This window comes from Falco punctatus, assembly GCF_963210335.1.
Source record: "Falco punctatus genome assembly, chromosome: 12".
Lineage (NCBI taxonomy): Eukaryota > Metazoa > Chordata > Aves > Falconiformes > Falconidae > Falco > Falco punctatus.
The window spans coordinates 31164176-31177239 of NC_137592.1; the positions used below are offsets into that span (position 1 = coordinate 31164176).

The following is a 13064-nucleotide window of genomic DNA, read 5'->3' on the forward strand; positions in this document are numbered from 1 at the left end:
ACTATAATGGTTTGTGTAGCACTAAATAGTCCTTATCTCTAAAAAGTGCAAATCTTAAATCTCAGAGCTTCAAGTTCAAATCCAGAGGAATGCCTCTTGGCATTTTTGAGCCCAGAACCTGTCAGATACTAGTGATTTTCAGAGACTTTAAACACTCATTAGTTTACTGGGAGCTATGCTGATTAGACCACTGACCTGATTTCATCCCGTTTTTAAGAAATATCTTGACCGGACAATTAAGCACTTTTATGTACTCCAATGTAGAGATGGTGATCAGGCTCCTTGGATAAGTAAGGCTTATAGTATGAGCAAGGCTTCTGGTATAAGTCAGGAAAACAGGACCTGGGTGCACGTGCTCGGGTGGATGGACACACAGAAGTTTCGTTGATATCTGCTGGGTGTATAAGCTGTTGTTCAGCAAAGAGCGCCCTGGGGGCTTATTTAAGCTACGGCGATTAAACCCAGTTACTGTTAAACTGAGCCCATTGCACATCGTTGGGGGTTTAACGCAGAGGAGAGATTATTAGTCATGTTAAGGTCACGCGCTAAAAGCTTTGAAAATATTTGTAACAGTTTATTTTAAGGATAGATTCAATTATCACCGACTTCTGATGACAACCCCATGGGGCCAGATGTAGCAACCACAGCTGTGCAAACAGCACTCTTGAGCAGGCTGGCAAAGACCCACAGCAAAGAGAGGGAAGAGAGGTTTTGTCCCAAAGGTCTCAAGAGGAATTTCAGCCTAAACCTGGTTTTGTAGACATAAGAAAGGCCCGGCTCCTTTTCTCCTCGCTCCGTTTCAACCTGTTGCTTAGAAAGGCTGAAGGATCTTGCACATGGGACTACGCCATGGAAGGTATTACCTCCAGCTTTTCTGAGCACTGTGTGCGGGTCTGGGAGTAAAAATGTGGATCGGCAATATGCAACTAGTAACAAGGAAAGGGCATAATCCTGTTTATCACCAACGGGTTAGACAGTAACGCATCTGTATCATTCAAAATGACCGTAGTACTTGCAAAGAACAAAAGATCTTACAAATATCTGAGGCTCGGAAGGTGTTGGAAGGCACCTGGATCAATGTACATGAGTTTGTTGGCCTTCTCAATTCTTCTGCAAAGAGGAAATGAAACATTAGAGGAAATGTGTCAATATATTGATCTGAAAATATTTATGGTAGCCCCATGATGTAGTGGTAGTATATGCTAAGATTTTCTTTTTCACAGCAGAAGATCTACATGATTTCTGCCTATCACAGACTGGCAGACCACATCACCTTTTGATATTGGCAATGGCTTGAGGATAAGTTTCAAGCTGACTAGGGAAAGAAAGGGACAGTTAGATAAGAAGATGGAAAAGACAAAAGGAGATTTCAAATGTTCTTGTATTGCTAGAATTCTTCAGAGTTTACCTGAACCAAAATGCCTTTTGTACTTGCATATAACGAATTTTTATAATTGTCTCCTTTGAGTGTAGATTGCTCATTACTTACATTTCATGTAGTTTGGGAAGATTGGAAAACACATTTGCTTCTATGACCTCCAAGGCATCATTCTGTGAGATCTCTCTGAAAAATAATTTGAAAGTCAAGATATTTCAAACCACAGTGAAGCAGAGAAGGGAGAAGTGAAAAATGCGCAAGGAACTTCTTCCTAGATGACCGATAAGTTTTAAAACCAAGGTGGAGACCAGATAAGAAAACAGACCCCAGGAACACTGATGAGGTGCCACCAAGGCAAACACCAACAGTTAGGAACAGACATCTCCGAGCCTGAGGTTTGTGTCGGTAATGGCGGCCCTGCCCCTCCTGCTGGCACTGCTCCCTGTGCATTGGCAGTCAGGCTCTACCCACCGTGGGCTACTGGATGGCTGACATCGCTAACTGCCGATGGAGATTTAATGACATTTTTTAACTGGGTGAAGGGGAAGTGAAAGGTGACTGAAATAAAACCAGCTCAAAAGTTCCCAGGAAACACGACTCAACTTCAGCTGTAGGACATGCTGCCCTCTTGACCCAGTGCAAACTACAGAGTGTAAAAGGAGGCCACCAGCAGCCCCATCCTTATTACACGGAGCTGGAGACCACAGGCATGAAGAAGTCTTCCACACCTTGGAGAAAACCCTCTCTGATCTCAGCTCTATACAGTTAATGCCCGCTTACAGCCACAGGGCTGCAGAACAGAACTGGACCATTTTCTGTTATCAACACACCAGAGTGCATCTCCTGCTGGTCCCGAGTACATATTTCTTTCCTTCCTTAATCTGTGGGATGGCAAAGAGAGGTCTCAGGCTCTGGTGCAATTTAGAGCTCGGGAGTTCTGGTGAATCAAGCGGGAATCACTGCAGTGCAACCTGTGCCCTTATGCTGGCAGCGACCAGGAAAGTCAAGGTAAGGACGGCTATGTCAAAAGATTCCCCACTGCTCTGTTTGGAAATGGCACAAAAATGCTATTTTCCCAGGCTGAGGTCAGCTGTAGGAAGTAAAATTTGTAATATGGAAATGATGTGGTAGTGTGATGGTCTATTGGACTCTAATGGCAAGGGAACTGCGCACTTCTGTGGAATGAAACCTCAGATAAACAGTAAGATTGTAAGCTGGCTGGAACTTCTTCCTGGAGAACTTGTTCTTTTGGAATGACGATGGTTGCAAATGGATTTGAACAGGCCTGGGGTAAAAAATAGGTTGTAATGATAGGTGCACAGTCAAAAAAATAATAACAAAAATTATTACAAGTGGTATAAAAACTATTCCACTTCCTTCTGAGTGACAACTGAACCATACCTGACAAATTACCTGCCCATTTAAGACAAAAGCCTTGGAAAAGAAGATAAGTTGTTCATCTGACCTTTTCCACTCTAAAAAATGCCTCAATATTTTGATATTTCTTGGTTTAATAAGAAGCTTTCCCTCCTGTTTCCTCAAGTTGATGTTTTCCTTCTTTTCTTTTCCTTTTTTTTTTTTTTTTTTTTTTTAATGGGAAAAATCCAGCTCTCCTCTGCTCTGGGAGCTCTAAACTGACTGGAGAACAAGAAAATAAGAGTACATCAGGGCTGACAACAGGCACTTGGGAGGGTGCAATGAGAACTGGGATTGCTTAGCAGTGCTGACCCACCAGCTTACATGCCAACAAGTTCCTCATTGTTATTTAGGTTTGAGCAGGAACAAACGGCTTTGCCTGAGACCAGGATTCCTTCACGCCATGCAAGGTACACAGGCATTGCAAGGGATGTTTCAAAGACTTTTTATCATCTTCCTGTTTTCTCAAAAGTGATGTATTATAGAACACATGGTAGAAGCAATCACCCCCTGTGCTGTGTTTATATGACACTACAAGTCACTTGCTTAATTAACTCATCTAGAAGTTTCAACAACATGGGATGTGTCTCAGACTTTTAAGATTCACTTTGGTTTTGCTTGTGGCAAAACTTCTGCTCTTTTTTTGGTGGTCAGCAGTATATTTGCCATTTCCCACAATCTGAAAATCAGTTGTCTAGAAAAAAGAAATCCACAGAAAAAGCAGAACACTTAATACCAACAAATCCATTTAGCCAGAAGAGATTTCATGCCACGAAACAGCTCAGGGGAAAATGTTGCAGATTTGTTGGCTTTATACAAACAAAAAAATATGTTAATTACGAAACCACAACATAATTACCTCACCCAACAGATAGGGCTGTCGAGGGCAACAATTTTTTATGCTCCAATCTGCTATCTAACGTTGGAACAACTTGGACCATATACCTCCTTTAATGGGATGCTTAAACCCCAAAGTTTCTGCATCAGGAGAGTGTTTTGCCTTTCTGAGAGTGGGATAGGTTATGGGCTTTGTTTGAGTTCAACAAATGAAAGATACAGATCTGATTAAAGCAGGACATGAGCAGGTCATGACACTTTGGAAGGCTTGGAGAATATATAGTTAAGGAAGGAATAAAACAGAGGTAGGAAAATTGGAATCTCTAAGATTGCAAGACTAAGTTTTTAAAAGATTAAGTTTTTTAAAGACTGAGTTTCTAAAAGAAATAAATAACACTCACTTGAGGGGGGTGTTTCAGAGATTTGATTTTGAATTCAGAACCAGAATTCAAAGATGATTTGAATAATTTGAATTCATTTTAATACTCCCATTCACAGGTAAAAAGGCAACAGTCTTTTTTTTTTTTTTTTTAAAAAAAAAAAGAAAAAAAACACAACAGAACAGGTGGTGAAAATATGTCCATTTAAAATTTTTTTTGCTGTCTTCCGGCTCAAGCAAACAACTACTTCGGTCACTGTGGTTAGGAGCCCTTCAAGACAAGTAAAGGGAACGAAAGGGAGACTAGTCAATGGCAGAAGGCAGTAACCCTTCTGGCGCTGAGCTTTGTCCTCCATGTTCAGGGGGTTGCAGGTGGTGAGGGAAAAGGACAAGACCCTCTGTCCCCAAAATGAATTGTGCCTCCTCTGCTACACTTTCTCCAGGAAATCCTGTTGGTGATGACCTTACTTATCATTGTTCTTTGTCATTTTCTGGCAGAAGGCCATTGCTATTCTTGTCCTTTGGGATGTCCATATACCTGTTAAGGCTGTCATTTAAGTAAGAAGGATAAATTAAAAAAAAAAACAACCCAAACATTCTGCTTTGGAGGCCAGTCATACACAGGTAACAACAGGCAGCCTGGGTTTTGGCTGTATAATTTGTGTGAACAATTTATTCACACCTGGCAAAAAAATGCACACGGTGCTCATGAACACTGTCTTCGATACAGGTATCTGTGGCATTAACAGTAAAAGCCGCTGCTGCTCACATCAACCAACCAACCCAGCAGACTCAGATCCTCTGCAGAGGAGAGCAAACAGTACCTGCAGCAGCAGCTACAAACAGAAAAAGGGGATTGTGGGCTAGTATTTGTGCAAGTGATTTGTCTTACAGTATAAATATACACAAACAGATGATTGCTCATAATGCATATCTTATTATATGTCATCACAAGAGAAGATGGGACTGTTATTACAATGTTTGTTTGTAATGAATGATACTATTAACTCTACTACTAGCTATCACAGCAAATCCAGACGGCAATTTGAACATCATTTCTGACGCATGCAAGCCTTTGAATAGATGGCATGCAAAACACTCTAGGGGCAATTTCGTGAAAAAATCCAGACCTCCAAAACCCCAAACCACTCGGTGCGTCTGCCTAAGCTTAGTTCACACTGCATGCACAGCTCTATTGAAATCCACAGTGATCCTCAAAAGCATAAACTGTGTACTCAGACACAGCTTAAAAGAGGAAAAACCATTCGGTAAAAATGTTTAGCAAAGGGACGAAGAGTAATAGGTTTTCTTCAAAGAGAATATAAGACTTTAAGGTCAGACAACATCACACAACTAAGGAATTTCCCCTAATTTGCCATTAATGCAGCAAACTGTAATCGTTATTCTTTATCCACAAGCAACTAACTGCAGCGTGGCAGTTCCATGTGTAATAGCCAGAGCCAGGGACAGGAGGGAGAGAGAGGGAAAACAAAGAGGAGGAGGAAGGTGCTGCCTCATACCAGTACAGCCTTACCTTGGTTTAACCTGCCTGCAAAGCTGCCCTTAGGCAGGTCTAGGGGTAGAGCTTCACGGCATCTGCGGCAGAGCCCAGCACGAAGCATCGGAAGGATTCCTCTGCAAACCAGCTGCGCTCAAAGCACGCCCCATAAAAATCAAGATACATTGAAACAGCCTTTTAAACAATTCTATTAGCAAGGAATTTATAGTTCATGGCAGTTTCTTTGTAGTCCTCTAAAGAAAAAGTCTCTTAGACTAATCGAAGTCTTATGGCAAAAGCAAGACTGTATTAAACTCACAAACTAATGGTCTTGCAGCCAAGTGGTCTCGTATTTCAAAATAATGAAAGAATAAAAGACCGGACATTTATATGTCTTTTATGATAAGAAATCCTTTCAGGATCAAAGCAGAGCACACAGGCAGGGATAGGGTCATTTTTCCCCTGCTAGGAAATGTGCCTATTTAAAACAAATGTGTGTGTGTGTGTATATATACAGATATAGAAATTTAACGTAGATGAGTAAATGGAAACCTGCGTCAAAAGAAGAGCAAAGCACACGAGTGGCAGAAGACCAGCTTAAGGCAGATCATAGTGTCGGTCCCTCACACAGCACCCAGGGATGATGCTCTTGGGCATGAAGACCTTGTCATACCAGCAGCAGGAATGACAGAGAGTAGGAACTGGTGCCCAACTGGTGAACTTAGCAGTATGGCGATCACAGTAAATGTGGGATTTATGGATTTCCGCACTTCATCTCCCTGTGGCAGAGCAGCAGAGGGGCTGCCCTGTGCGTTGAGTTTTCTCAGGCATTTGTTTGGTGGCTGTGCTTAGCCCACAGGCACGGCACGTGGTTCAAAGGGGGTATCCTTGCCCCCTGCTGCTGCCCTCCCCTGTAGCGCTGGCTGTGACCCCCTCCCTGCAGATTCCTGCACTTTTCCTTGAATTCCCTCCCAGAGCAGGTATGTACATGGTGTATATACATACATGTATATACATCTTTTCACCTTATATTTCCTGTGATATGTCATAACATTATGGCCTTTTACCCTCAGCATTTGAGGCAGATTTTTTGTGGCATAAATATCTTGTGGATTCCTGTGAACAATTTTTTTTTTTCACTTTATAGGTACCTGAAATCAGCAGATACTGGAAGTATCGGGTACTGCTTCCCAGAGCAGGCAGCCTCATTGGGCTCTCTGCACCGCCACAAATCAATAGCTTTGCATTGATTTAAGGGAAAAGGGAAGGAAAAAAAAAAAAGCCCATTTTAAATCTTTTTTCACCCTTTCTTTAGAAATAAATACTCTTTAGACCAATTTGCCAGGTCAGTTTGACTTGGTAGTTTGACTGATGTCACAATTTATGTCAAACTTAACAAGGAATTAGCAGTAACATGGTGTTAATCCTGCCCAGCATTCACTGGGTGAGCACCCCTGGGTCCAGCCTGCAATGTGTCTGAACAGAAAAATTAAACACCCTGCTACCTCTGCCTCCATGTCCTAAATGAAACAGCTCTTATTTCTTTCAGTCTGATCAGAAACAAGCCAGTCTGAAATCTCCTTTTGAAAACTTCCCTCTAAAGTGACAGCAGAATGCTACTACATTGATTTAAACAGGTTACAAAAGAAAAGCTATTTTTCTTAGAAGTATTAGAGACTTTTGACCTTTTAAAAATAGATAGTTGACACTTTCTACTGCCACTTTCCTTGTGAACATGAAAAACTTGTCTCCCTACCATGATTTATTGAACACCAGGGAGTTACAGGCTAATATATCTTAGCAGTTATTGACGTTTCAAAAATGAATCCAAGCACTGACTCTTCTCATCATCTCTTTACTTTGCTGAAGATATACGCCCCTTGTACTGACCTGACCCAATAAGTGGGATACACATTTAACCAACTGAGTATTAATAGTGATTTCACACTTAGAGCAAAATAATGTATATGTAACTCTTTGAAGGAGATTATCAGGTGGCACCAATACTACGTCTTCCTGCTTTCCCCAAAGGGCATGACACTATATTCTCAAATAAATCAATGCAGGCACGGGAGAAATAAAATGCAAATTTCCGCACAGCAGACGGAAGCAAAGGGGATTTTATTTCTATCGGTGTTTTAAGCACCATCCCAGCAATCCAGAAGAAAGTCTGTTGAGAGTTTGGTTGCATCAAATTAATTGTCCATGTAACAGTTTTAAATTGGTCTCTCTAATCTGAAAAAGTGCGCGATTAGTCTGCAGAATTGGAACTGATAACGACCGGATCCAACAGCAGAAGCCACATCATTATAAGAATTGATTTTATAATCAGTACAGTTGTGGGGGGGTGGATATCTTCTCATGCTCTAGCTCTATGGGGATGTATTATACTAGTTTTAGTTTATTGCCAGCAAAGCTGAGAAGCTTTGTAGAGTCGAAGAAGCAAGGAGTGGAGCCTTGCAGGCAGCAGCACCTTCCCACAGAAACGCCAGCTCCACGCAGGCAGCCCACAGGGATGGGGTCTATAACTTGGTCCCTCCAGCTGCTGGGGCAGATGTGCCTGCTGCCCCCTGCACTCAGACATCACTAAACTTGATCTGTGACTATGAAAGCTTGCAGAGAAGGCAGAAAAGCGTCTCTAAAATAAAAACACCCACCGTGGCAATGACTTTTTTTTCTGGGATGGGCTCCAGAGGATCTTGAGACCATGCTGGCAGACAAAGGTGGTTGTGCAGTTGAGGAAGGGACCTCCTCGTTCAGAGATGCTGACGCAAGCATCATGCCCATATCCTAACTCCTTCCATGGAAATGGGCCAGCAGCATTTACTGCCACTTATCTTTCATTACTTCGCACTTGGCCTTGATAGCCAGCTAATGATGAATAGTTTTATTAAGATGACCTGGGTAGATGACGAGATTACATTTGAGATAATCACTCAGGAAAGCGGCTCAACGAGGAAATGGGGAAAATAATTTATGGGGAAAATCAACAGGCAGACCATCTTGGACTGGGAGAACATGTGGCTTCCAGGACGCAGAGGTGAGTTACAGCCTTTCCAAGCAGACCATCTTGAAGCAGATGTTCCCAGACACTCAGCAGCCCATTTGGAAACGCTTTAAGGAAGCACACATGCACAAGAGGCCTCTGGAGGACAGTTCACTACTAACTCCAATGCAGAACAGATCCAGAACAGCAAGCGTCTAAGATAGGCACAACCGAAATTGTTAGCTAAGAGGGAAAACTGTAAAAAATTTCCTCTGACTCCTCAGTTCTGGCATTAGAAATCTCCCCAGGTTTATGAGAGGACTCTGAGTATTCAGCAGAGCAAATCATGCAGTATGTGACACCCACTTCGATGAAAATAAATCTCCATGACTCGAGCCATTATGAGAAAAATATTAGCATTACCTAATGTTAAACACAATCACGAACACAGACATTATCTTACAGCTTCTAACACCATCCACTACATCTTTCTGATGTCCTCCTGAAGGGATTTAGGTTTCTCTTACTCAATGTTACAGTTTCCCTGTGAAATACTTTTTTTTCCAGCACAGAGATTTCCTTCTGCCTTCTTTTCTATTTGCATACATTCTTCCCTTCCATAAAAACTAGTTACTGTTTCTGTTGGTTTGTGTCTAACTGAGGCCCTGCAAACTCTTACCCCCGAGCTTTGGCTCCAGGCTCAGCCAAGACCCTACTGCATAAATATTTGTATGATTGGGGCCCTCAGGTATAACCTACTTGGGAAAAGGAGATTCTTTTATGCTTCCAAAGTTAAACCCAAAACTCTGCCTTGCAACAGATTGCCAAAGAAAACACAAGCATCAGCAAGAAGCTACTGAGTCAAAAGCTTTACAAAACAAGTGTGTAACGGCTGTTACTTATTTGATTGTGATACTGTGCTATTAAAAGCAGAAAAAAATACCATTAAGCCCAAACCTGCAGGTTCTGTATTTGGGGATGCAGAGGTGACACACAATACAAACATGGCAATTACATACAATCCCTGAGCCTTTTGCCACGTGGCTGATGGCAGCAAAGAGGAGCCCGATTCAATACAGCTAGAGTCTTATTTGACAAACGACTGAACAGCTTTCCACTACGAAACCTTGGAAAATCTCGTGCTTCCACCTGAGTTTCCCTGACACAAATAACTCTCTTCATCAGCAAACACAGCAAGACCGCACACTGATAAGTCAGTCTTAACAAGGGCGAGGGAACATGTCATCAGCTTGGGCCAAAATTCAATATATTCGTACATTTCTATGTTTGTGTCTGTGCATATACACAACCTTACAACAAAAGCACTAAGAATAATAGCCCCATGCCCACACGATGGTGCTTACTCCCCAAAACCAGCCAGTAGCAGCCTTTCTGCATATCTAACCTCGTTTACAAGGGAGTTGCTCATATGCCACGAAGGGCTCTGCCACAACTCTGCTCTGTGACACAGGCTTGTAGAAATGCCAGGCAAAGAAAGACTGATCTGCTATCAAGGTTCAAAGACTGATCTGCTAGCATCTGCTGTTGTGGTGCTTTAACGAGAAAGTCCTTGGATTGGGCTCAGCCCTTTGGCAGGGGCCCCGCAGTACTGATTCCCCCAGTGCAGTCTCCATAGGAATGAGGCAAAGCCCTCGAGAGCCCAAAGGCAATTCCTGGCCACTTGGGAATGACCTGTTTCTCCTACATACAAGCCCTTTGACCTCCCTGGGAGCCCTTCTCCAATTTATCCTGGGTCACATATAACCGGGGACATAGAAGCTGGAGCTAGAGATGATGCAAAATCTGTATCTCAAGTAGTTCTTCCATCTTCATCAGGGGAAAAGTAAAAGGCATCTTCCTCCCCAGCCACAGCACTCAAAGAAGGAGGCTGAACAAGAAACGTGGTTTGAATAAAAAAAAGATGATGTTTTCCTCAGAAGATGCTGTGTCTATTTCTTTGTGCACTGCATTGCATATTCTTAACGATATTTTTCTGTCTGGCTTCCTGTACTGATGTAAACAAACTGGAACTTACAGTGTTTTCACAGCACAAGCCTGACAAAACCCTTTTTGTTTCCAGTAAAACACTTTAAAAAAAAATGCTGCTGATGGGGAAGGTGGAGGGAAATCCTGAAGAGATCCCAAACCACAAAAATTGCCATTTGGAAAAGTCATGGTGATGAAATATGCTTAAAAAATAATAAAAAATTAAATTAAATCCATCATTTCTGGTTACTATCATTGCTTTAGTTGAGACTGAAGGAGATTTCAGGCTCTGCAGCAGAAGGCATGGAAATCCATTGGTTTTCATATGTTGGATCTGTATTTCCATTAACATTCTACATTTTAGAAGAGAGCCTATTTTCATGTAATTTTAAATAAGTATTGTCTCTAGAAAGCCCGCAGCTCAATACACAAAAGGACACAGAAGTACACGCGCTTGAAGGCAATCCTGTGAGAGCAATTTAGTTTTGAGATTTAGAGGATTGTTTTCTGTATGTTAAATACTGAATTAAAAATGAAAAGGTAACTACCATATTGTTTCTTCCATTTGAGTGAAAACAAAACTTGTATTTTTGGATTATTTTAACAGGAAAATGAAGAAACAAATATAACATGTATTATGGAACATGATCAGAGCTCCCTCTGAAAGATGTTCTATCTTGAAGTTACCCACATCCCTAAGGATTTGGACTGGATCCCTGGACAGGAGTGTATTTTTCTTACATGCAGAAAGGTACAGCAAACGGAAAGCAGCCAGCAGTACCAGCACATACCTAATTTTTCTATACAAAGGTAGCAGGGTTTTGTTATATTCTTTCTATCAGTTTGAAGATAGCTTTGCAGGATTGCTCTGGTATAAGAGATTCCCCAGGTGAATCCCTTGTGCCCCATACCCAGCTGGCAACCTTCAGTGAGGACACATCAAGCAGCAGCTGAATACGAGGGATTTAAATTATTTTTCTTTTCCGTGAGGGCTATATTACTGGTAACATGAAGTGGTTACGTCAAAATGGCATGCTCAGGAATTGTCTCTACAGTGGCACCTATTTAACTTGAGGACCAGGCAAAGCCTCAGACCAGGTGTTTTTGGTTTCATTGTTAGAGTCATTTTGCTCTGGTTTAGTTGATGTTAATCACTTTAAACATACTTCTATCTTTTGGGTGGTTTTTTTTTTTTTTTTTTGTTGTTGTTTGCTTGTTTTTTAAGTGTCACACACTTCTTAGTAATCAATGTTATATCTTATTTTCAGTTAAATAAATGCAACTCTGTGAGCATACAAGTCCCAAGAAGCCATAGAGAGAATACTCTGTTTATTTATGAGACCTGTTAAAAGAGATTTATGCTACACAGTAGCTGCACTGCTGCTCACATTTTTCGTTATGTGCTGCTAATGTCAATTTAAGGACATTCATCCACTGACGACCGAGATGGGCAGAGAAACTCATGTTCACTTGGAAGTGATCTGAACTCAGCACACTCCTGTCTCCCATCCTGTCTCCTGTGAGTCTCCTAGATACATATTGCCTCATCATTCAAACTGTCCAGGAGGGTAACAACAGGATGCATACTCATATTCCCCTCCTTCTTAAAGACGTGCAGATGGAAACTCATTAGGAGAGCTAAGATTTGTGCGTGACATGACTAGTTAGTAAGGTGCCAAAGGAGGAGAAGGAAGACCCCCATGAAACAGGGAAGGATGCCCTTGATTTTCCTTTGGGTCACATTTAGCTAAAAAAAAAAGGTGAAGAGACTCTATTAGACATGACTGGCAAAATCTTCCATTTACCCACAGATGAGGCACAGCCCAACCAAAACCGTCCAACCATCCCGCAGTGCCCTACCATGGAGCGTGGTCACCCACCGAGACACCAGCTCTGCCGCGGGGCCGTGCCAAGGTCTGGCCAAGGGGGGCTGCTGCTGAGAGGCAGCCCTGACAGCCCCGGCTTGCCATGAATCCCTGTCTCCTGAGGACACAGGCTGAGCCCATGGCATGCAAAACCATCAGCCCACCCGTGTGGAAATCAACCATCCATCACACACATGCAGGCTAGATATGAACAAGTGACCTACAGATCTGGGGGGTTCCCGGTCCTATTACCCTCTGCCTGAGTCATTCTCCCATCATGTGAAGCTTGTTGTGACATATTGCGTGTGGGCTATGCAGGGGTTGTGTGTGGGGTGGAGAAGAACCCAAAGTTCACTTTGTTATTTAGTCCTAAAATTATGCACAACTCACTCAACAGACAAATAAAAGGACAAAATGTCTACGAAAGAGGAAAATGTGGCAGCAAGGGAAAAACTTCCTTGTTGCATATTGTATCTTCATTTGAATTCCAGAATAAATCTGAATGAATTATATTTTTTAATTTGTTTAACTATGCTAATAGTCACCATGCACTAGTGGTTTTAGCAGTATTTTCTCTTTATATGTATGACTCAAGAATTACCATAGCAACTTGCTTCCTAATTAGCCTTCAGTTACTAACAATCAATACGATTAGACAAGGTCAGTGCTGGAGTAAGCTCTATAGATTTTTAAAAAGGCTACTGAGAGTCGATAACGGC

General features: G+C 42.0%; 1 protein-coding gene across 2 annotated transcripts in view; it reads right to left on the bottom strand.

Annotated features, from left to right (window-relative positions):
• Positions 1-13064, bottom strand: part of FSHR (follicle stimulating hormone receptor) — a 109281-nt gene that overhangs the window by 49158 nt on the left and 47059 nt on the right. Inside the window, exons 3-4 of one of the 2 annotated variants that reach the window (XM_080408144.1) lie at positions 1490-1564; positions 1036-1110 (exon numbers count right to left, since the gene is read on the bottom strand). The exons of the other annotated variant lie outside the window; for it this stretch is intronic. Of the exons in view, the coding sequence (XP_080264270.1) occupies positions 1036-1110; positions 1490-1564 (150 nt within the window). The remainder of the gene's footprint in view (positions 1-1035; positions 1111-1489; positions 1565-13064) is intronic. 2 annotated transcript variants of the gene reach the window in all.